The sequence below is a fragment of the Chiroxiphia lanceolata genome, chromosome 7 (assembly GCF_009829145.1).
Source record: "Chiroxiphia lanceolata isolate bChiLan1 chromosome 7, bChiLan1.pri, whole genome shotgun sequence".
Lineage (NCBI taxonomy): Eukaryota > Metazoa > Chordata > Aves > Passeriformes > Pipridae > Chiroxiphia > Chiroxiphia lanceolata.
In genome coordinates, this window is record NC_045643.1 from 30,251,719 (window position 1) to 30,276,835 (window position 25,117).

Here is a 25,117-nt window from a genome sequence, read left to right on the forward strand (position 1 = left end):
TTCCATGTCTATCTTTTTTAAGTCCTTGTATACTGCCCTAGTGAGTTTCTTTTCCAACTGCTTAATCTGCAGAGAACAAGACAATTTTCCTTTTTTAATGGCCTACACACACGCAAAACCCCTGTTGTAGCAGCAAAAAAACATCTTGAAATGTAACATACCCTCAATGGAAGAAACACTGACACACAAGAAAATTATTCATTGATCAGAGTCCTTAATATTGTGCAAAGATACACAATAATCCACTCTGCAAAAGCCTGATATGCTGCAACTCCAACACACCTTTTCTCACTGGTGAATTCCTGAGTGTCCTTGATAGTTCAGGTGAAGTTTCTTTGATAGAAATCTAAGTCACCAGTGTAGACATCGCTGCTTCACACTAAAATCTCCCCATGCAGGGTATCTAGACAACTCCTTCCCCCATCAGACCAGTTTCCAGCCTCTTCCAGCCAGATCTGTGCTACAGTAACAGTGTCAACACAAAAGTGTTGGCTAATTCTTCTTGCAACTCTCGCACCCCTCTACTGAGTTACACACCCCCCCTCCACCCACCCCCCCCCCCCAGGAAAATCAATAAGACAGAACTCAGACCTTTATTCCCATAATCACCACACCAAGCCAGGCTGCCTCTATTCTGGAAAGCAATTAAGGAAAGGTAAGTCATAACTTGCTCTGAACCCTGGCACTGTGCAAATTCCTCCACCCTTGGGAGCAAAAGGGAATAGAAACCGTAAGTGATCCTAAGCCCTGCACGCCCATACCTGACATCTACACAGAGGTGTATCTTTCAGGATAGCACTGGAGAGGAATTCCTTGCTTGCCACCACGCAGCTGCATGGATCAGCCCTGAAAGAGGGGAAAGGAGCAAACTGTACAGCAGCCACGAGCTTTCTACAGCTGAGGCTCCCCAGTGTGGAGCAGGGAAGCAAATCTGCAGGTCTGGTTTGGTTTACTAAAATGCTGTGACAGCACCCATACAAAAAGCTTTTCTTCTCTAGCTATTGTTTCCACCTCTTTGAACTGTTTCCACAGCTCCTAAATTAAAAGCTTAGAACCAAATTGTCCCTAAATCCTTCAAAGGTCAGAAGGGGAATGAACTAGGTTACATGAAATTTAAATAACAAAAAATTTGCTTAGCTACCACATATAAATCTCCACCTGCAACTGTGACCACACCTGTCATTCTCACTAATCTTCACCTGGCTGCTACCTCCTGTCACCTTATAATTTTTCAAGTTAACCCTTTTCTCTTGAATCACATCATCCCCAGTTTCCCACAAATACACTTTTCCCACCCACCTGACTTCAGTCTCATTTCCTTAACACATTAACCACTGCTCTAGCCCATGGGGCAGCTTTACTGTCATGAATATAAAAACCACAGGAACACACAGAACTCCCCTCAGGCTGTCCAGTCTTTCCTTCCCATAATATTTCATGCAGAGTTTCCGTACCAAGTTTTGTACAAGTTGTTTGGATACACTGATAAATATGTTTACTTGGTCTTCCAAGTTCGGCTCAAGAGGCTTTAAAAGGCACTCTGATCTGTTCTTCCCACAGATGACAGGGACAGAGGGACCAGCCTGTGCAAACTAGACACTTGAAAGCTGCATCTGATTCTGATGGCTGAAATCCAGATTTTCCTGGGGAGACAGACTTCATCCTAAGCTTGATAGTTTACACTGTAAATATGCTGGAAACTTAATCTATTCCCCTCCCTTTTGCCTAAAACCTTGAACAACCCAATTTGCATATTGCATTTTTTTCCATAAAACACAAATCCATCAGGATCACATGCCTGAATGCCTGCATTAAATAGGAGTGACTTGTCACACACTGCTTTCCATGAGCAGCAGGCTGCACAGCACCTCTGAAGAGAGCCACTTATTTAAGCTCCAAGAGCTGTTTACAATTCAGGGAGCCTAAAACCACTGAGATCAATCAGAACTTTGCTCTTAAATTCAGTGGAGCCCAATCAGGCCATAAGAGCAGAAGGGATCATAAGCCAAAGTCCTACATTTTGCCATGCTCTCTGTTGAACACACTGTGGTTCTAGCAAATGTCTACATAGGAAGCAGCAGTGAGCCCTTCCCTGTGCTCCAGAAGGTACAAGATGGAAACAACAGCAGTTATGCAAGAGAATCAAATCTGGTCAGAGTTAAAAATACATCCATTAGTCTGCAGGGTGCTTGCAGCTCCCAGAAGAATCACAATTACAATTTAAGCTGGATGTACGGTGGCTAGTTGGTTTTTTTTTAAACTGTTTTCAACTATGTCCTTTGTTTTGAGAAGTAGAAATCTGCATCCTAACTAAATCCACATCAGGAACCATTCCAGTTCTAGTGATCATCTGAGCAAAGGAAGGTTTTACCTTCTTTTTTCCTAGCAGCATCCCCATGTTAAAAGAAATCATTTCATGCATTTTATAAAGCTACTTCTTCAGCATTGGGTCTATTTTTACACAACAAAATTAGTAACAGCTTTCCTAGTGTGAAACCACAAGCATACCAGATGAGGGAGGAAGAGAAATAACTTGACTGATAATGTTATATAAGGAACACAAATGGGTTTATGGTCAACATAGGAGCTTTTCTGTCTGATTTACAACCATTACCTTGACAAATTCCCAAATCAAAATTTTAAGCAGAGCTCAGTGACTGAGTCATAAGTCTCTATTTTAGTAAGCACAAGTTTGATCCCTGGAGTATGCTCAGCTGAAAAAGGTTTATTTTTGCTCTGATCACTGCAATATTAAAAGCTGGACCTTGCACCACAGCCCTTTTCTGTTTGTTTAAATCAAATGTGCCAAGTGACACAGATAAAATAACTATGAAACATATATTTATTTTGTTTCTCTACCACCCCCAGTTTGGTGCAGGTACCAATGAACTATGGAAGAAATTCATGTTACACTATGATTCCTACCCCAAATCCTGGAATAGACTAGGAGTGTACCCCAAATGTACCACAGATCCAGAAACAAGGAGGGAACTAATCCCACTGTTTTAATTTTTATTTTTATTCCTGGTTAAACATGAAAATGTGCAGTGGATATCCAAAACTATCATAACAGGATGGTTGGAAAGAATATCACAAATAAGACAAGTAGGGCCTAAAACATTCTTCTGCTGGAGAATATAGTTCCTACTTGAGCACACAGTGCCAAAATATCCCATTTTTGGGACCAAGGAAAGCCCAGACAGATCTCCAGCGTAAAAGATAATAACAACCTACTCTTTCCAGTCACCTGATCTCTAGGAAAGCAGACAGAACAAATGAATCATTTTGTAGCTTTATTATCCCCCCCCACTTCTCACAAACGGACTATGACTCGCATTGAGATCTCAGTGCATTTCACAGCAAAAAAAAAAAAAATGTACAAGAGGATCAAAACAGTTGTGCATAAACCCAACTCCTTTTTTTTTTTTTGCATGATTTACAGTTTGTGTTGAAAGTTAACATGGTTATTTAAACCTTCTGATGCATTCTTACACTTGCATCTCCTCTGTGGAAAACATCTTACCAGATCACACACTTGTGAGTTCTCACGATGCTGGATCAGGTGCAGCCATTGCCATGGCTGGGAAGTGGCAGATAATGTTATATACACTGATTGGAAGACTACATCAGAAGAAAAAACAGAGTAAGGCACCACTGTTGGAAAAATTAAGGTAGCTTGTAGTTACAACAATAACGAAAGCCATAATAAGTACTATTCTTAATTGCCAGCAATTCTTAGACTTCAATAAAATAGTTATTAAAAAAAAAAAAAGGATGTTTGTACCTGAATACAGTTTCCTGATATCTGATTGTGTTTCAAATCAATACCCAGTCCTCAGCATAATCAGTTGTTTGGTTTTTTGTTTTTATGGTAAGATGAAAAATTAAGACCTACAGTCCACGTATTCAAGGTCACATTTCACTGCTTTGCTCTGAACAACACCACAGGAAAAAAACCAAAACAATCCAAAGGACAGTTTGTAACACTGATACTTCATCTCTGAGATGATTAGATGGGCAGAAAAATTTAAATACAAAAATTGTACATTTTCTGTTCATTTTGAAAGCCTTAGTCCTCGGGAAGAGAAGTTGGAGGAGAAAAAAAACAGGCCAAACCTCATTACTTTATAACTTGAGAAAAATCAGTCACTCAAAGAGATTTAATAAAATTAGAGTTGAAAAGTGTTCAAATTACTTTTCCAATTCAAGTCAATTATTTCAAGTATATTAAAACGTTTCAGAGGAAAAATTTCTCCATGGTTACACGTCTAATTGCTTTTATAAATCCATAAAAAAGAAAAGTAGTCTCTACATATATTCCATGTTCCTCCAATGCATGCACACGTTCTCTCCGAAGAAAAGGTCGTCATGATCCAGCTCTTTCTTAATACTGATTTCGGGCACATCTTCCAAACACCCCTCCAGTTTTCGCCAAGAAGGTTAATTACTGGGCATAAAAGCAGCAATATTTTGTTGCTGTTGTCTACATGGGTTCTGAGAAGGTTTCAGTTATTAAAGGGCTTGATGCAGATTCCAAAAGAGTTCATATGTCACTCCAAAATCCAACAGGTCTCTCTTCTCTTAGGCAGCTTTTGCAATCAGATCTACTTAGAAGAATCTTACACAATGCAGATAAAATCTCTTGGGTCATACAAAAAACAAGGTGGTTGAATGTACCTGCCAAGTTTGTCTCTACAACTTGGATTTTTACCTTTTTTTTTAACTAGCTTTAAAGTGCCCTAGTATAGTTATTTCTTTACGCTCATTTAAACTTGCACAATTACATAAAAAGGGGACACTCAGTGTGATTACTGTGTTTTGAGAGACAGAGGAAAAGGAGAGGAAAATCAGAAAACTCATCTTAAAGCAGTTTTTTTTTCTAGTTAGTGTCTGTTTGCTGAGTTTGTGCGGCAGAGACTGTTTTCCACAGGGGTTTATGATAAACCCAGCCATCTCCCTGCAATTTGAAGAGAAAACGTGGTTATAATAAAGACACTGCCCTGAGAGAATTCCCTTCACATAACTATTAGGTTGATAACTGAAAACCAGAGGGACATAGCTTATACCTTCAACTCCACAGACTAAGGCACAGAGGTGAATGCTGCAGGCTTCTGACACTACTTCAGAACACGTGCAGGCTCTTGCCGAGCCACAGCACTCTCTGGGAGTCAACTGCACTTGTAATTAACCCAGTCAAAGAGCCACTCTTCTCCACTCCATGATCCAAATTACTTTAAGAAGCCAAATAAGCAGCCAGCAGAGAGGCAGCTACCCAGGATTGTCAACTCTAACACAGACCAACTGCTCACCTAGAAATGAAGTAGCTCAGGATTAAGTTTAAACATTTTCTGAGTACATCTGTGTCTTGGGTTAGCAACAGAATTTCATCTTTTCTAAATCTGGATACTAACAATACAACTATGTAAGTCTGAGCTAATTATACCAACACAGCTTTAGAGAACATAAACCTTTACTGGAGCTAACAGACAGTCCTGAACCTTGCAAAACAGAACTGGAAGAAAGCCAAAAAAAAAAGAAACTTTTTGGACTATGTTCTAAACCCTTACTAAATCATAGATATGGGAAGAAGAAGGTGTAATTACATTACTGCTGTGTTACAGATAAAGCTTAATTGTAAGGAGAATCTAAACTACTACAGCTTAAGTTTCAGTCAAGTCCTCCCCTCTTGCAAAGGGCTCAGCAAAGCTCTCCACACAACAGGATCTCATCACCTGGATCACAAGAAAAGCCTGTTTTAAAGTTATCATACCAGCAACCCCCAATCCTCCTGGGCAGGCTGCAGTTCACCTTGTTAAATCTTACTATATTATTGCTACTAACATTGTTGAAGTACAGGCTAAGCCACAAATAAGCTATATCCAAAATCTAATGTAGAAGAACAAAAAAATTAGTGCAAAGTTGAGAATAAACTCATGTTCACTCTTTCTAGCAATATGCTGGGTACATAGACACACAGCCTAGGCAAAATTAGTACTACTGATAATTTTCTTTGGATATTTAGTTACACTCTACTTATACATCTATATGCAAAGCTGTTTTCCGTGTGCTTGGTAAAGGAAACCGGACCACAAAACAGGCAAACATTTTGATGCAAGGGAATCACAGAATCAAAGTGTTTGGGAAGTGAAGAATAAAGTCATACCTTTACATGTTTAGGAGCCTTTATGTTACCTTACTCCTATGGATCCCATGGACCTAAATTATAACATCTAAGGCCAAATTCCCTTTTCGGACAGGACACAGACACACATGTGCACCTGCCTGCATAACAGATCTGCTCCTGTCTTCATCAACAGCTAAATGCTTGGGAACTTACATCTTTAAGGAAGTATTTAGTACACCAAGGTGTTTCTGTTTCAGCACGAAGTCTCTCTTCGTTCCTCTGTTGTTCTTCAAGGGCTCGCTTGTGCTCTGTAGCCTTATCAATGTCTCCATCCCGCAGAGACTCTGTCACATGCTGCCACAGCCTCCTGCAAAACAAATGGGTTACTTTACTGTTCAAAAGTTTCCTCAGCCCGTCCCCTCAAACTACAGGATCACTGCAAGCAGTTCTCTCAGAACAGGAGCATTCCCTCCCCTTACACATGAAAACCAGCCCAGGTCCGAGTGCGATGCTGTTGTGCAGGTAAGGGCTCACGGCTATGACAGCAACTGGGAGCAGGTAGGAATGGATCTGAGGTTTTGGCAGTGCCAATCTAATGTCTGTTTGCCAACCCTTTAAAGCTGCTATGGAAGTGTTATTCAACAAGCAGTTTCTTGTGAGGATGTCCCTTGTCAGGAGCTGCCCTGCTGTGCAGCTGACGGTTAAAAACAAAAAAAAAAAAAGGAGGCTCTGTTCTAGCAGGCACTTCGTGAACTCCAAAAAACATCTGTTCATGAATAAGAGACGAGATAAACAACTATGTGTCTGCTCTTGGTTTTTGCACTTTTTTTCTGTACTCTTGACTTTTATTTTTAAAAGCATGAAAAATTAAGATCACTGCTGAGAAGCACTATGCACAAATAATTTCTACATTTGCAGGTTTTCCTAAGGCACTCACCAGACTGCTTAGGGCAAAAAGGATCAGGCACGAGCAAGCACATACTCTACCTAGATTCAAAGGGTCCTTGCTTCTCCAGGGGCCGGACTCGTTTTCTTGTCACAGTCAGTTTTGTCAAGTCCACGTATTTTGTCTCCCCGTTGCTGTAGGTGAACTCGAGCACACTGTTCCACTCCCCCTGCACTCTGCACACCACCGTGTTCGTGGAGTTCTGCTTCACTTCACCCGTGACTCTAGCAAAGAAATTTGGTTTTAAAAGGCCATGTCTAAAGACACCTGAGGACTCTTAGTTGCATAATCACTCAATCCTGAATGAGTTTGCAAACTTGCCACATTGCCTTGAAAAACGTTAGTTCCTTGAATTTCATTTGCATGGAGAAGCTGAAAGAGCAAAGTGACTTTCGCTCACTGCTCTAGTTCTCTTCATGTTACCCAGGAAACTCCATTTTTGGCTTCACCTTAAGCTTATTTCAAACCTTTTAAGGGAATTGAAAATGAAAAAGAAACTAACACAGGCCGGTTCACATGTAACAAGAAGTTGATCATTGCCACTTGAAACATCACATCAGGTACATAGTTCAGACTTATTTTAATAAAAATTAAACTTTCTAGCAAGAATATATCTCATGACTTGCTGGCACTTTATCTCGAATCTTTATATTTCAATGTTCTCCATATGTAGGTGGTCTTGTTTTTATGGTGCTCATATAAGCAGCAGACACACAGAGGCAGAAGAACAAGGTAGGAAACCAGGAATCAGGAGAACTGCTTTTGTTTCCTGTCTCATCCACAGAAACCTCTGCCAATAACAAGATATGAAAAATGTCTTTCTAACACGCACTATTTCATTCAAGGTGCTGCACAGTGCTCAAGTATCACCATAATTACACACACTGATGCATATTTTTCTCCTCAACATCAAGACCTGTCCAAAGACCTTCTGACACCCACTCCATCCTGATCCAGTTGTGGAGCACTTCTTGGCAAGCAAATTACCACCCTCAAACAGAACTTTTCTCCTAGAAACAAAGAATCAAAAGGGTTTGCGCATTGTGCAAACCAGATTTGAGATGTTCTCAGTTGTAAGGGGCTGCAGGATTCACAAAGGACACTATCTCCAGCTCCAATTCAACTGCAATTACCTGTACCCAAGCTCCCTAAAATACACCACTCTCCAGCTCCCCTTCCTGCATTTCATCAGCGCTCACAAAAAGCACAGGCTACATCTCCTTCCACACTTCTACCCTGAGCAGCTAGGAACAGCTGACTTGCACACCACAACTACATACAGGAGAGCAGGAAAGCAGCACTTCTGTGCTCCCACCCTATGTGTGGTGCCACACTCAGAGGAAGAAGGGAGCACAGAACACCAATCCCACTTCCCTTCTTCCACACGCACTGGTCACTCCCTGCTGTGTCTGCAGTGACCTGGCATCAAAATAGAGAAATTAATCTCTCAAGCAACAAAATGAGGATAACAGGTCAGACCTTTCAGCACAGAGACACTGGATGCCAGTCAAATCAGAGCTGCAGGGAATCTCTGGGGCAAGCAGGGAAAGCTCACAGCCAGCTCACAGCAGGAGGCAGCAGCCAGGACTTCTGCCACATCATGGTCCAGCAGCTTAAACCTAATTTAACCTCACTAGAAATATCTTTAAAAAATCCCAAACAGACTGATAAATATGTGCTGCTCATACACAGTTTTCCATCACAAAAATTTAAGATTCATCATTTTAAGAATAAAAGCACATTTACAATTTTTGCTTTTTGTGGAAGTTAACAAGCACTAACAATTACTGAAAACAACTGAAAGAGCAAGTGACAAGCAAGCAGCCTTCATTTTGTGCTGCTTTTCATTCTGCGACTTCCACACCTCACCAAAGCTACTACACATGGTGGAGTCCCTGTTCTCCTCCCAAGAGTTCCACGAACAGCCTGAATCCACAGGATGCCAGAGACCAGCCCAGTCTGACTCTGCAATTACATCTTTACAACTTCAAGACTTGATTTTTTACAAGCCTTGTGTGGTAACACCACAATACTGACATCTAGTATTTTAACATCAATCATAAAATTACTGTCTGTGCTCAGCTTGAAGTAAACAAAGCTGTATCACTCACTACTAAGGTGCAGTGTTGACCTGCTCCATTAAACTCTCATTACAACTTGTATTTCTCCAAGTTGCTTTGCTCTGTGACACACATCCATTCCCAGCATTGCAGATCATAGTATCTGCCTGAACTAGTACTAGTGATAAAAATCTGGTAGCAGTTATTTGTAAGCTTGGCATGACTGATATATGTCTAGCTGTTCGTTATCATTAGCCTCTATTTCATCCAGCTAAAGAGGTACAGGACCAAGGAGCCAATATCCAGCTGAGGTCTAACAAGAAGGGTCACTCTACAAAAAAAATCTATACCATTGCCATAGCAACTCACTTGCACTCTGGGTAACCATGACAACACTGCTGCTTCCCCATCAAGAGATTCTTTTGGCGATGTCCAATCATCACCATGTCAAATTTTCAATAGTTGCAGTACCTTGAACAGATCTCTCTTTAAAAAGCCTCTACATCTGTGACTAATTTCAGAGAGACAAATAACAAAACAGTTTCCAAAATTAAATCACTGAAGTAAAATTACATCCTATCTCTCACTTTTTATGGCACAAGAGGAGCTATCCCAAGGTGGAAGATACATTGTAATCAATGGAAAAAAATTCCAAACGATGTGTCACTTTCAAATTGCATCAAGTGAAACAGAATTACATGAAAGCTTCAGTTCTCCAGCTGCCATTGGGACAGGGGAGCTATACTTCCAAGTTAAATTCCAAGCATGTATGGGAATTTATGGGGCAAGGTGAGGTTTTTTGTATTCTTTAAGCAACAAATACAGTCTTACTCTACTGTTTCAGGAAAAATGATTTAGAGAAGACTGCTGATTTTTTGCAATCTGAGAGAGCAACCCACATCTAAGAAATTCTGATGTTCTAGGCTGTTACATATTTCATATTATGATCTCCAACATTATTTAAATAAACACGATTCAGTAAACAGCTGAGTGCAAAATGCTTTGGATTCTTCGTGTTACTACCACCCGATTTGTTCCTTCCTCAATTAATTATCTATATTAGCATAAGAGTAATCTGCAGCAGTCTTACTACAAAATGTCAAAAAAACCCCTTTTGCACCAACTGTGCAGACACTTCCTAGCATTTGCTAGAAGCAACCCCAAACAAATTTCCCCTGGATCTTCTTTCATTTACCTGTTAGTTTCAAAACATGCATACACGTGAAGAACTACCACTAAAAGAACTACCACTTTTGTCTTCAAAAAAGGTAATTTTACCTAGAGATTTTCTATAAGCTGCTTAAACTTGATAGTCTTAAGTTTCTTACACAGAAATCCTAAGACAATGATCCCTGCGGTGCACTTACAATGCATGTTGCAAACAACGTGTAACCCTTTAAGACAGTGAGATCAATCTCGATTCAAACAAACAAACAAACAAACAAACATTCTCACCGATGCAATTTGCCACCGTAGAAGGGTTTGGTGTGGAAGTTAATACTGGCAGAATACCCAGACTTTGCACAGTTTATGCTGACTTTTCCTCCCAGTTCTACCCAGGGAACAGTTAAAATTGACCGAGCGTATGCGCAGGGCAGAGAGAACGTGTATTCTTCCCCATGTTCCAAGAGACTTAGGATGCCTGTGTGGAGAAATACAAGAATCCCTGAATCAGCATCATTTCAGAAAAGGCCAGGTTTTTGAAACATAGTCAATCCAACTTCTGACTACTTTTCCTCACAGCCCCTCACACCAAAATATAAAATAAAATTAAAAAGCCCAAAAAAGTGACATTTATTAGATTCTAGATACAAGCATTTTCCTGAAAGTACTAACCTGAGTAACATGCACTTATGTTTCTTTTGGAGAAAAAACACTTATCCCAGCAATATTGCTCCATAAAGCACAATACTGTGCTGTGCACACACTCCTCAGTAGTACGTAAAAGGGATGGTCACTCTCTTACTGATGGCTCTGGAGCACAGCAAGACAAGACTTGCACTGACAAAAGGAAATAACAAATGAATTCCCTGAACTGTAGATCCTGAGGAAGGCTAATACTCCCGTTTTACCTCCCTATAATACACCTTACCCTATCTGAAGGCAGATAGCAGAGACAACTCTCTTTACCGCACCTCTGCCAAGATAAACTCAACTCTTGCCTGACAGTAGCTTTTGCAATAAATGTCAAGAATCTCATAAAATAGTAGAATTTTTCTTTGAGTTTTAAGATATACCGGTTTGTGTCATTCCTATTAAAAAAAACAAACAAAACCACAAGGTTCAACGCTTGCCATCACAAGACCGTAGCACAACACCTGGCTGCTGCCGGCCTCAGCCTGTGCCTCCGAAGCACAGGATCACTGGGGCACCTGACATCAGTAGGAACAACATGAGAAATTCTGAAAACGTATAACCTGATTTGAGAAAGGCCCTAGAGGAGATATCAGCTTCTGAGATTACCTGGTACAGCCAAAGCATCGAGATGTGCCTTCCACATCCCCTGCCATTCCCTTGGTCATTCCCTTATCCGGTGCGTAGTTTACATGAAAGTGCCTGGAATCCCCAGTTACTGGGCAATATACACAGGGGACACAGAATGGGAGAGGCTGTCTCATCTCTTGCAGTAAATACTAGTACTAAAGGGAAATTACAGTTAAAGGGTAGTTACCCTTCTCTCTGTCCCTAAAGGATCCAATTTTTCTAGTTAAAGAAAACCAAAACATGCATAGTAAGATAGATTAACAGCAATACAGGGAGATGTAGCAACACTTCTATTTAACAAATGTCTGATGCAGATTTATTCATAAATATCAGTTTTACATCACAATAACTGCCCTTTGGTTTAAAAGTCAAAATTTTATTTCCAAATATAATCCTGATTTTTGGCAAAGATAAACCTATCTATTTTTCCACCCCATACGAAAATTTGCTGTTTACAATGATGACTTGTAGCATCTTCTGTAATACGCAAACAATAAAAATAAAGGAAGACATCACCAATGATTATATATTAAGTCTTGCAGATCACAGAGATTAGAGGAAAACCAGAAGTATGTGGAAAAAAAAAATCTAAAAACCCACTCACATCTTTTGCAAGCAGATTATTATAATTTTTTTGGAAGTCTCTGAAACAAAACTACCGAGCAGTATTCCCCTACCAGAGGAATATAACATCAAATCTGCTATCAAACTAATATTTTAACAACCTTCTGAAATGAATAAAAGACAGAAGTTACACTTACCCTCACCAACCATCGTCACTCCTATTGACATTCCTAAGAATTTGCTTTTTGTCCAGACGTGGGCATTGACACACATCTTTCTCTCTACGCACTCAGCATAAAACCCTGAGACAGGAGGATGGTGGGACACTTGCTCGGCTACAAATTTTACTGTATAGTAGTCCAGCTCTGCTTGGCCTTCCACATCTTTAGACAGATTTACTTGCTCCGAGGGGGAGTGAGCAGGGAAGTTACTGCCGGCATCAGCAGCTACGTCGCTCTTCGGCATCCTCCAGGAGCAGTGGAACGTCTCCCCGATGATGGGATTGTAGGGTTTCTTTGCAATGGCTCCTTTGCGGCCCTCGTGGAACGAGGTGAGATAATACTCAACAAAGCGGATCATCCTCTCCTCAGGGGTGGTGCCGTTCGTGATTGCGATGAAGAGATCCGGGTGGGACATGAAGTCCGCATACATCTCCAACAGCGACCGCTTCTCCAAAATAAATGTGGGAAGAACCACCTGGAACAAAAGAAAACCCAGAAGGCTCTAGTAAGTAAAACAAAAGAGACAGGTATTTTATAAGGGAAGTTCCTGAGAGGAGGATTCTGTCCTGTTTTGGACACCACACATTCAGACTGAACTTTCCTGTCCCTCTCGTAAGATGTGAGCAAAGTACAGTGATCAGAGGTTCCAGAAACACAATTTGCAAGGCAAAAAAGCCCAGTGAGTACTATTAGGACTAAAGATGTTGAAAGGGACTGAGCATCAGTAAATAAAAACAACCTAAAAAAACAAAACATATAACAGCTGCAAAGAGATAATGTGTCCCATATGTCTGTGGAGGAAAAAACAAGCATGAAAGAACTCAAACTATAGCAAGGAAGGTTCAGAGCAGAGGTTAGGAGAGGATTTGTCTAATGGAGAGAAAAGCAGCGAAGCTATGCCAGCTCTGGAGAGCTTGCAGAATCTCTCTCACCACAGCAACTAAAACAAGCATCCATGAGAAGTAGCATAGTATAGGTTGATCCTGTACCTCTGAGCAGAGGCACCTTATACTTTCCCAGTTACATTCACCACTACAAAAAATAGCAGTTCTGTCCTTTGCTGAGCCAAGAGCAATACCGTGGAGTGAGAGGCTGTGGGTATCATCAGCCTTTTCCTTCCCTGTAGTGGGAACTAACCCCACATAACTAACTATTGTAAACAGCAATACAGGGTGTCTCAACCATGACATCAAGACAACCCATTTAAATCAGCTGCACTCAAAGAGAAAGAGCACATACCTAAAACTCTTAATAAACATGCCTGTTAAACTGAATACACTTGCCATGTTGTTGTAACACCAACCTGGAGTATTAAAGTGGCTTTTCACTTCAGTACCCCGATACTCTGCCTGCTCTGAACTAAAGACATTATACACAGCCACAAGTCACAACTGGGAGATGGGCTTGACAATTTGTTCCAACTAAGAGAAAAAGCTATCCCAAATCCAATCTTCAATATAAGTGAAATACTGACTTAATCAATTCCTGGTTAAGCAGCAAGGGTTTAAATTTGACCCACAAACAGCAAAGCCTGTTCATACCACCTTTTTTTCCCCTCTCAAGTTGTGAAATGTAAGCTGCCCAATACAAGTGTTTCTAGGGGCTATGTAGCTAGTGCCCAAAAAATAGCTTCAAAAAATAACTCCAAGAGAGAGAGTGTTTTCCTCATTCCATAGCACTCTAAAATCCATTTTTTCTTTAAAAGTGCCTAGTGTTTATGGTAAGAAATCTTTACAGGAGTGAATTGAACTTAAGCTGGTAGCAGCCTGATTCTCCCAGATTTGCTGCCCAAGTTGTCTAGTAGTAAATGAGTGTTAATTTTTCCAAGCTGTTTGCGTTTGATATTCCACTCAAGTGTAAAGTCCAATTCTCTCCAGTGTTAATTTTTTTGTGTCTGCTTGTGAGCAAACACAGAAATGAGAATAGCAAAGTGTCTGAGGATCAATAACGAGGAACCAAAAGAAAACTTCTTTTCAGAAGTAGCATGAATACAGCTGTAGAGTTATGCAAGTTGTGTGAAAAAGCACTATCAAGACAGAAAAGAGATCATGGAAGGAAAGCAGAAAGAAAAATATGAGAAGGCTGCAGAAAACAGCAAGAGAAACTCAGATGCAATCACAGGAAAGAAAACAGGCCATTACAGGAAAGGCAACAAAAACACAGTAGAAAACACAAAGAAAAGGTAATAGAAAAGATATTGTCAGTTGCATTAAAGAAAATCCACCTCCTCAGCCCAATTCTCTTAAACCTACCTCAAACTGGGACATCACATCTTGGGACCTGAAGTTGCTACAGGACACAATTTAACATAAAACACAACATTGTTCAATATAGAAGCTGAGTTTAAAATGATACTTCACTTTTACTGCAGCCAGTCTTCACACTTCAGTTATACTTACTCTTGTTAGGTCCATGCCAAGTTTCAGCTGAGACAAGAGATGCAAGATAACACTGCGCTGCTCTTCCACCGCTCCTAGGTCATCCTCTTTATCATCACAGATATCCTCCAGCTCCTCATCTGGATTTATTTCTTCAGGTTCCTGGAATAAGAGCCATAAACTCAGCTCAAAGATGTGACTGGCCAGAGAGTATTCAAAAAGGACTTCAGATTGTATTTAACTGTCCATGTATGAAAAGAGACTAAATAAACCCCTGCAGAGAGCTACACAACGGAATCTATTCACAAGATAAACGACTGCTGAAGAATTTGAAGGGATATTAAGATAACTCAGTGCAGATTCCATCTAGAGGATACAGGCTAAGATTTCTCATCACCTCCCACAATGGGTCATGGAAAAAAAAAAAAACTTAAAAAACTTAAAAAAAAAAAACTGTTTTCCTGTAAGTTTTATGAGTTCACAGAATGGCAAGCATCTAGCACATACACAGAAACAGCAAAGCAAAAACTACCAGAAATTCCAACCACCTCAATAACATCCCTCCACCTCCACACTATTTCAGCCTTTCCAGTGTTGCCATCATTATTCCAGAGGCTGTATCAAATGGTAGTTCCTAGTTACATGACTACCGTCCTGCCTGCTATCTCACAAGCTGCTCTTCACAAGCATTACCATATTGTTGCTAGTGCCAATATTTAACAGTGAAGGAAAAAGGAAAAGCAACTTATAGTAGTTTTATAAAGCAACAACAAAGCCCCACACATACACACACTGCATGTGCTGGTTGCCTGTATAACTAAAGCAGACAGATTAGTAGAAATTATATCAGCACCATTTTAACAACCCTCACACCACAAGCTGAGAGTCAGACGCTTCAGGCAGAAGGGACTGTGGTATTCCTAGGGCTCTGAGCCGCATCCTCCTGGGGCAAACAGCTGGAGGGAGGCAGATGCAGAAGGGAGAGGCTCTGAATGCCACAGGAAGGCAGCAATATGCCTCTGCCTAAGCAAAGCTATTTGTCCCAGAGCAGCTGTCCTGGTTGGAGGCAGATTTATGAACACTCAACTACCCAAAACATGGGGCCAAGCCCTCACACAGCGCTCAAATCCCGATGAAAAGTGCAGTATCACAAAGGTGACTCCTTCCCAAGGATGCCATGCTGTTTGCTATCATAACTACGGGAGGTGAAAATACCTACAGGCAGTGATAACATCAGTCATATCCCATGTATATATTAAGTACTCAAACTGTAACTTGCTTAATTATTGGAAGAAAGGAATTACGTGATTTAGTTGAAAGCTCCTAGCTTTGTTTCTTTTCTTTTTCTAACTTAATAGTAACTACTCTGAAGCATTTAAAAAACTATAAACTGCAGCAACTGAAAAAATTATTTTCCATTTCGATTTTGCTCCAAGACAGCCCAGTGCTATTGCAGAGACATAAACCAGCACATTATCTTTTCACAAGGACACAGTCTCAGCTAAACAACTGTGTGAAACCAACTAGCATAAAGAGAATGTAATTATGATTTTCTAGCTTAGTTAGGAAAACATGTTCTTCATCATAATCCCTGCTGATTTTTAACTTTAGTATTTTGCAATTCAAATCCATTTTGTCAGTTATAACGATTCAGACTGTAGCTGATAATGATACAGACTGTAGCTGTATTTCAAATACACTAAGCCATCCTGAAGTCAAGTGATGAGAGTTGTTCAGATTAAGAAAAACAGATGCAGCAAGACCTAGAAAAAAAAAAGACAGGGAGATGTAATAGCTGGAGACCAGCAATTTTGTCTTTTGTCTGCTTAGGCAGTTCTTCTTGGGCCCATTCTGAGAGTGCCATGAATTTCAGTTAGGTTTTTTGCACTTCATTTTTTACTTGTTTTAGACCAAAATGCAAGGCAATACTGCCTATTTCAACACCTTGCATTACCATCCCAACTGGCTCCCTCCACTTGATGTTTAATTACATAAAGCAGCAAAAAATTGTTGAAAAAACAAAGTGGAGAGTTTCATTTACTGCAACTGGACTCACTCCTCCTCCAGCACAGCTAATCAAAAGTATGAGAATAACTGTCATTAAATCATTTTCCCATAATATGACTGAAACATTCACAGATATTCCTCTAAATAATTCCCCACAGAAATGGGATGTTCACATTACCTTACCCTTGTTAGCTGGCAGGGCTCTGCAATGGATTGCTCTTCTCTGACAGATGCTGGTTTGTTTATCTCTGCTGGGAAATTCTGAGCTGCTCCATTTTTGAAGTGGTTTGCCAGAGAGATCTTCGGTTCCAACCAACTGATTGTCGTTCCTGAAGCAAAAGAAAGTTTGCGCTGAAACTTGCTCATCCTCTGCAAGGTCAGTAAACAGCAGTTTTTCAAAAAAGAGCTATTTTTTTATGGAATAAGCTGAAAGCAGCCAACTCCTCCTGCAGCCAATGCCTCCAGCAGCCACTAAACAAAGGTGGTGCAATGAGACACCACCTTCAGTGATCATTAGCACAAACACTGCGATTGGCGAGCTGTAATACATGCAACTTGGACTGGAGAAACTAGTTGGTGTCATGAAAGGTGTAATCAGATACTACAGGAAGAACCCAGTATCACAGGAATGTTAAGTAACCCTTACAATTTTCTTTAACTGGTACCAAAAAAAAAAAAGCTGCTTTTCACTTATCAGCTTCTCAAACCCAGCTCAGTTCTACATTAAAAAGAGATAAAGCTGAAGTTTTTTTGTCAGTGTTTTCTCTGGAGAAAGTGCTTGTCTTTTCTCAGCTGCAGAAAAGTAAGCACACGCTGCTGAATAAATAATAGTTGTCAAAAAAAACAAAAAGGCTGCAAGACTTGGAAGTCTATTACCCACCTGATGATTCCAGCATCTCCAGTTACTCCCAGCTAATTTATCAGAACATATCGGGTTCCTCATTAATAATACAAATGTTCCATTCTTTTTCAAAGGGTAATAAATGTACAGGTGATTCCAATCAGTTTTTACTGAAGAATACACAAACTGACAAACCATCTTGGCTGTGTTGCAAACACAGAAATCACTAGGAAACCTGAATTTCTACCACCAGAGAGAAGTTCCTTGTGCTTGGGAACCTATATTAAAGAGACTGTTTCCTCTTCCTATATGATACACAATCCTTTATTTCCAGACCCCTGTTACCGGGAACTAGGTCACATCCTCAACCACAACAGACAGAGTAAGCTTAATTCAGATAAACAGCAGCATTTCCACCAGGAAAATACTGGGGTAGGAAAAAAGTCCAGCTTTACTATTGAGCCAAGACAACTTTTCCCACAGTAAGGTAGTTTATTTTCACAGTCTGTTACCCATTAATCTGTTACATAATAAGAAACAAGAATTCCTGAGCAGTTTAAGATATTTACACAGAAGTTTCAAAGAAGTCAAAAAATAAGATGCTCAGAATGTCACTGTCACACTTATCTTTTTGAAAAGGTTTTACTCATCTTTAAAACCTCTTCATGACACCTGCTTTCTAAGCTTTAACTTTCAACACACTAATTTCTAACTGCACAGTCTAGGCTGCACTTAATCCACATCACTGCCTCTATATTAGCTTGAATTTAACAAATAGCCTCCCTTTTATATTCCCTATCAGCTACATTTAAAACAACCTTAATAATTATGTGCTGTTTAATTTTTGTGTTTAGGAGGGTATTTTTAAAAGATCTGAGCTACCAGGTTGTGTTTTAATCTTTGTGAATGGACAAGATACCACCTTAATACTTCTCTTTCACTGGAAGATCATATTCAAATCTGCTCTCAACTATTTTTCACAGGCACAAACTATTCTCCTTACCTGTGATCTCCTCCTCCCTAAACGTCTTCAACCCATTTCTTTTTAAACAGTTGCCAGCATTTCCCCGTGCTACAACTAAAAACCTCCCACAGTGTAGAACCTTTACCTCTAGCATTGTTCCTCAAGAGTTGCAAATTGCTGCTGCAATTCACCTTTATGATAACAAAGTACCTTTTTTTTTTTCAATCCAGTACATTTCACCACTTTTGACTTGAATTTAGAAAAAGTTCATAGCTGCAACTTTCTTGTTCATCTTTAAGTTTGTGATTCATGATACATCTTGATGTGTTGGGGCAGTATTTTCACTCTTCTGTTTGTTTTTTTGGTGGCTTTTGTCATCTAACAATTTATAGCAAACTAGAACTCTTATATAATTACTAATTCTTGTTTTTTAAGCCTGACAAGCACTTGTCCAAGACATTCTTCACAGTCAAGTACCGCTTTAACAGACTCAAAAATACTTCTTTCCACTTTGTGTTTAAACTGATGTTATGTTAGACAAGTCTCCATCACCTCCTCCTGCACCCCAGTCATGTCTAGGTGAAGCATGATGCTCTGCTTTTCTGATCCTACTAAGATTATATAGTGCTTGTATATATTTTATTAGATAGAACAGTTTGATTTCAAACTTTTCCTTTTTCATGTTATGTTTTCCTACATTTAAATATAGAAAAGCCTCCTGCAACATTTGAATTAAGCTACAACTCTTTTTCTTTCTATATTAACTCCTGAACCCTCCAAAAAGGCTCTGCCAGTTGAACTAGAAGTATCCCTCCTGAGTTAAGAGGAGAAATTTAAGCTAAATGGATTTTAATAACGATGATAATAATAATAATAATATTCTTTGCAATCCTTGAAAGGAACAAGTGTATTATGGTGTCTCTAGAAAGGCCACAGCAGGGGTGAGTGTGGAAGGCTGCAGAAAGGAACATGCATTCTTTTAGTGGTCTATTTTTAACTCTGGTCCCAGTAATGCATCATCCAATTTGCTGATCCTCCCCTCTCCATCCATCTCCTTAGGATATCCAAGAGTTGGACATCTCCAAGCAATTTTTTTAGATTTGGACATTAACAGGCAGATACCAACTGAACAGCAGTCAGTGAACTAAGCTTCTACTCGTACAGTTTAAAAAATTATAAATCTATAACACTTGTCAAAAAACAAACAAACAAACAAACAAAAAAACCAAACAAAAAAACCCCAACAAAACAAAGCTATCTTCTTCTTAAGTTGTTACAGTGGTGCTCACTGGACCCTACTTATGTCCCCAGACACATGTCAAAAAACCATCTTAGTAGTGCACATGTGAAAATGCCAAAACAAAAATACTTCTGATATGCACCTCCCACTGTTATTCATCAATAGTCAAAAAAATTCAAAGGGAATGGGAAGAGTTCTTTCAGTGTGAGTAACTTCAGAGTTCGGACAGAGGTTCGGAGAGGTGCCATCCAATTTTTCACTTTTAAAATGAAATGTTGAACTGAAATACAGCAAAAAAGTTAATTCATCCTATTCACATATCCTCTTTTAATGCCTGTGGTGATTTTAGAATCACAAACTCTTTTTATATAGTTTTAATACTTTTATAGGACATATTTTTTCATCCTAGAAGCTAAATTAACTACAGCTCTAAAATAATATGCCCTAGCAAAGCAGGCACCACTAATATGATAGGAATATGGGAAAGATAAGGCAAGAGACAATTTATGAGTATACTCTGTTACATACTTACCATATCTACAGATTTATTGTGCAAGAGAAGCATTTGAAAATCCTCAAAAGCTTTTTGCTCACAAAAAGCCCCAAAGTAAACACATGAAAAAAGGCACAATAAAATGCAGAATTTACAAACAATGAACACATTCAGTTCCATACACTGCACATGAATTAGGTAGAACAATCTGCTAAGATCCTACTTGCATAGAAGTGATCAATTGTGCAGACAGGGTAACATATTTGTCTGCTGTCTGTGAATGGACATACTCCACACCCATGAGCAGTAAGGTTTGGGGTTTGTAGGGGGTTTGTTTGTTGGGGTGGTCAGTTGTTTATTAAAAGAAATTTTCTTTTTTTCTTATCCTTTAAGCAATTTACATTGGCTGACAAGTCTGTTCTGGTCTCAGAGTGGAATGCAACACTTGTCTCAAGCCATGGTTTAGACTAGGATAGTAACTCAAAACAAGAATACTGATATATTAAAAACATTAATAATAACCTGTGCAAATGTAGAGCTGTTTTAATGTTTAACTAGAAATGGAAGCTACACACATGTAAATGCTTATAATAGGTATTTAGTGTGCAATCAAAAAACCAAACAACAAACCTATGACATTTGACAGAATTGTGTTGGACACTATATATCCTAGTTTCTGCAATCCCACAAAATTCCCACTCTACTGTTACTTTTCCTGAGAGGTCAGTACATCCCAAAGGCAGTCTTCGTGATGTGGTGCCTTATGTAGTTTTATTCTGCTGCAAGATGCTGTACAACAATTAGATGTTATATTTATGCAGCTGCTGCCACAGACTTTTTGATAGAATATACTATATATATTAAAAAAAAAATACATAACATGCATGGAGTTCCACCCAACACAAGCAAGTTAGGCTCTGGAAAAACTCACAAGAAGCCAGTTTTCTTTGCCCATGTGAAAATGGATTCAGTGGAATGAACCTTTCTGCAAGAAGGGAAGGATTTGTATTTGTTACAGAGTTCTGCTCTCTGTGAGCACCTATACCCACCTGCTGGTAAGGATCCCTTTTGCTGAGAAGCATGTTGTAACTGGAGAATATGGAAACAGTCATTTAAGCAGTTCATGGTTGCCATGGAAGTTGCTTTGAGCATTAACAGGTCTTGATCCAAGGACGTAAGGTGACCGGAGACAGGAAGGCATTCTATGCTCCTGATCAAGTCTCTCTGCTGGCCCTCAGCCTGAGACATCATCTGCCAAACAAAACAGTCACTTACCAGGGGGTGGAAGTGCTGTGTGATACGTGTTCAGCTGTGCACACAGAGGATCCCAAATGATTTTATGACAATAAAACTACAAGGTAACAGATGTATGCCAAGGTAACTGTACTTCGTTTTCTTGATGCAGCTACTACAGAGTCATTAAATGCATAATGAAATTCCCATGGCAATACATGGCACCTTATTAACAAGCAAAAGAATAATCGAAGTCATTCAAAAAAGAAGGAATTTGAACATGATACTTGCTGCAACAAATATCAACACTTTCATGCCTAGTTGATAAGGATGAGGGGAACCCCACATGCACTCTGCGTGAGAAGTAATTAAACTCCGTGCTCTGCACAGACTGGAAAAGGCTCTGCTATCTGTGGGTATAAAGATCTTTTCACTCCCTACAAGAAGAGATGCAGTACTTCAAAGGAAAAAAAAAACACATTACTCATTTTGGCTCAAACCATAAAGGATTATCATTTATTGCCTGCACTGACACCACAGTCAGGATCACTATCTTACCATGTACTTTGCAGAGAGGGGGAAAAGCCAGCAGGATTTTCATCTTCATTATGTGTTCAAATTGCAGTTGTCCTGTTGTCATTGTCCACCTTGCTCTCCCCCCTAAGCTCCCTTCTGCCCTCGCACAGAGCTCCACACCCTTAAATCACAGAATCTGTAACACCACATTTGCCCACATGAAGTATAGGGGCAAAGCACACCAGCCACCAAACAGCACTCACAGAAACAAAGTATTACCTGATCTTTGAATCATAGGGATGCTAGTCTCCTTTCTGGGGCAGAACAACAAATATCAATGTAACTGGACAGCACTGCTCTGTAATCATTACGTGTTCTGGCAGTTGAGTTAAATCTAAAGACAGATTGATTTAGCAGAGCAGCAGCAGAATTTCTTTAAAGAATCTAAGGTGCATTAATGCATTTAACTGCTATGGCACTACGTAGCTTTTTAATTCACCAATCCTAGCAGTATCTTACTGGATTTTTTTTTTTCAGAACTTCTGCCTGCAACCCCTTCTAGGAACTATTTTAAGATTTTATGCAATACCTAAGGAACATATATTCATCCAAGGTCACAGTATGTGGTATTTGGAACACTTAAGGGCTTGGTATGTAGCATGTGAATGTACAGAGCACTGGCTCTTTGGAAGTGTTTAACTGTGCAGAGTCAGCCTTAGAGCTGACAGGGCACAAAGCTAGTAAAACAATTACATACAGCCTTGCCTATGCAAACACACCACGGCTATCACAACATGTGTCTCCTTTTCCTCCAGTCATGAACGTGATATAAGTCTTTGTGTGCAGTTTTTTTCCATACTCTGAAAAAGTGTGTTGGATTAAAAAAAAACCAAAATCCACAGATAATCAGTTGACAAATCACGACAATCCTTCTGGTGACCTTCACTGTTAGTAATTTACTATGTGGTAGGACCCAAGCACTTCATTCCAGCATCAGGTCAGACAACAGGACAAGCCATGCTATGCTGAGCATTGCAGTTCAAATAGGCACATCTCCCCTTTCAACCAACACACTTTGAACAGTCCTAAGTTTTTCCCTATTTATACACTCAGATTTGGAAAAAAAAAATAAAATAGTGCAAGAAGATGAAAAGCACTGTGACTAAAAATGCAATATCAATGAGAAGTTTACAGGCAATTGTTTTATTTGCAAACACATATACCTGCATTTAGTGCAAGTCAGCATAAAGATCCTCTTAAATCTCCTGCCTTGCAAGGTATCCAAGTCAGCAGCGTGACACATATTCAGCCAAGAACAAGGGGAAGTAAAAGGGAAAGAGACTGACAGAAGGCCCAGCTAAGTGCAATTCATAGGAAAATCAAAAAAGGTCACCATGCAGCCAGCAGATCCTTTGAAAGAGAAGTTGCTCTTCCCACAGCTTCTCAAACAGAATTTGTAAGTATTGAAGCTGTATCATGCTCAGGTGTAACAGGCACGTACCTGCCCTTGAAGTATTTCAACTATATCTTTAAATAAAAAAGTAGGCATTGTATCTAATAAGCATTTTAGCTTTAAAAAAAAGGCAAGCAAACTAACATTGAGAAAAGCTGTTACTACTGAGGATTCTTCATCTGTACAGGTCAAAAATTTTGAAGTTGGTAAATGATCATGCTGAGTCTCCCAACTCAGTAGCAATCAAGAGAGAGCATAGTTTACTGTGCACTTTGCAATGCCAAGAAAAATCATTCCACTTTACTTCCCACCCCAATTAGAGAATCCCAATTAGAGAATGCAAGCCACTGCTTCAGTGCTCCAGCTCACACACATGTACCTTTCCTCCCTAAAATTTTGAATGCCATATTGCCTTTCGAAAAGTCAAAAAGTGAAAAAGCCATTTCTGAAATACTACCTCATTTAAAGGCAGCTTCTCAAACACCAAAATACAATAACAACAAAAAAGAAACACTGCTCAGAGAGCTATTGGCATCAATTCTATAAATATTAATGCCACATTCTATATTGTCACTGTTTTCATGCAATAGGCAGGAAAGTGAAAGTATTATTTAAGTTCACCAAGTACTGTAGGTGTTGCACCACACTGCTAAGAAGTTTATCACAAGTAAGAAGTAACTTGAAAATCAAACTGAAAAACAACTGCCTATAAGGCTTTAGTTCTAAAATGAATTTGGAAGACAAACTTCTCTTTCACAAGATAAAGCAGATGAAACAGCTTACAAAACACAGAAGCCAGAGGAATGCTAGAATTTTTCCTGAGTACCTGGCAGGATTTCACATGTCTCTGCATTAGTACTATTGGAGACTTTACTGCTATTAGAGGATAAAAACAGGATGTCAGCAGTTACCCTTTTGCAAGACATCTGCAAGAACAGTCTGCTGTGGACAGAGAGATTCACAGATTCTAAGGTCTAAGATCTACCCTGTAAATATTCACAAGTTCCATCAACCAGTAGTCCATCTGTTCTGTCACTCAAGATGGAAAAGTAATTATTTCTGTTTTTCCCCCCAAAATAGACTACACCTGAATGTGTAGTGAAAAAAAAAAAAAAGAGGCTTCTGAATTGCTCTCTCTTCCCTAGACAACTTGTCCAAATTAATCAGCATACCAGAAAGTGGTATTAGTATTCTTAAACATCAGTCATGACCAACTTCTCCTCAGTCACAGGAGATACAAGCACAGCTTAGTCAGTTCTTCCACAGCTTGACATAGGAAGAAAAGTGTGTAATCGCAACACAGTATATGATGTCATAATTCCTCCTTAACAATATTCCCTTGTCACTTGTAGTGCCAGGACTTGCAAGGAAGAGAACATGCATAGTTCTATCTTCAGCATCAGGATACTGTTGCAGAGCACAAAAATCACAGAATAAACACCACATACTTCTACAATTAGCCAAGGCAAGTTCCTTATCCTCACACAGCTGTGCAGTAATAGCTTAGGACATGCTACTGACAATACATCCAACTAAGACTAGCAGGTTTCTCCACAATCCTACAAATAACATGACAACTCTCTCAAAAGATAA

General features: G+C 39.6%; 1 protein-coding gene across 3 annotated transcripts in view; it reads right to left on the reverse strand.

The window, feature by feature from the left end:
• Window positions 1–3,280: 3,280 nt before the first annotated feature.
• Window positions 3,281–25,117, reverse strand: part of OSBPL11 (oxysterol binding protein like 11) — a 39,955-nt gene continuing 18,118 nt past the window's right edge. For all 3 annotated transcript variants that reach the window (XM_032693091.1, XM_032693092.1, XM_032693093.1), the window contains exons 6-13: window positions 21,372–21,573; window positions 16,968–17,113; window positions 14,799–14,939; window positions 12,376–12,874; window positions 10,586–10,772; window positions 7,112–7,294; window positions 6,338–6,491; window positions 3,281–4,957 (exon numbers count right to left, since the gene is read on the reverse strand). In XM_032693091.1, the coding sequence (XP_032548982.1) occupies window positions 4,880–4,957; window positions 6,338–6,491; window positions 7,112–7,294; window positions 10,586–10,772; window positions 12,376–12,874; window positions 14,799–14,939; window positions 16,968–17,113; window positions 21,372–21,573 (1,590 nt within the window). In that variant the 3' untranslated portion in view covers window positions 3,281–4,879. The remainder of the gene's footprint in view (window positions 4,958–6,337; window positions 6,492–7,111; window positions 7,295–10,585; window positions 10,773–12,375; window positions 12,875–14,798; window positions 14,940–16,967; window positions 17,114–21,371; window positions 21,574–25,117) is intronic.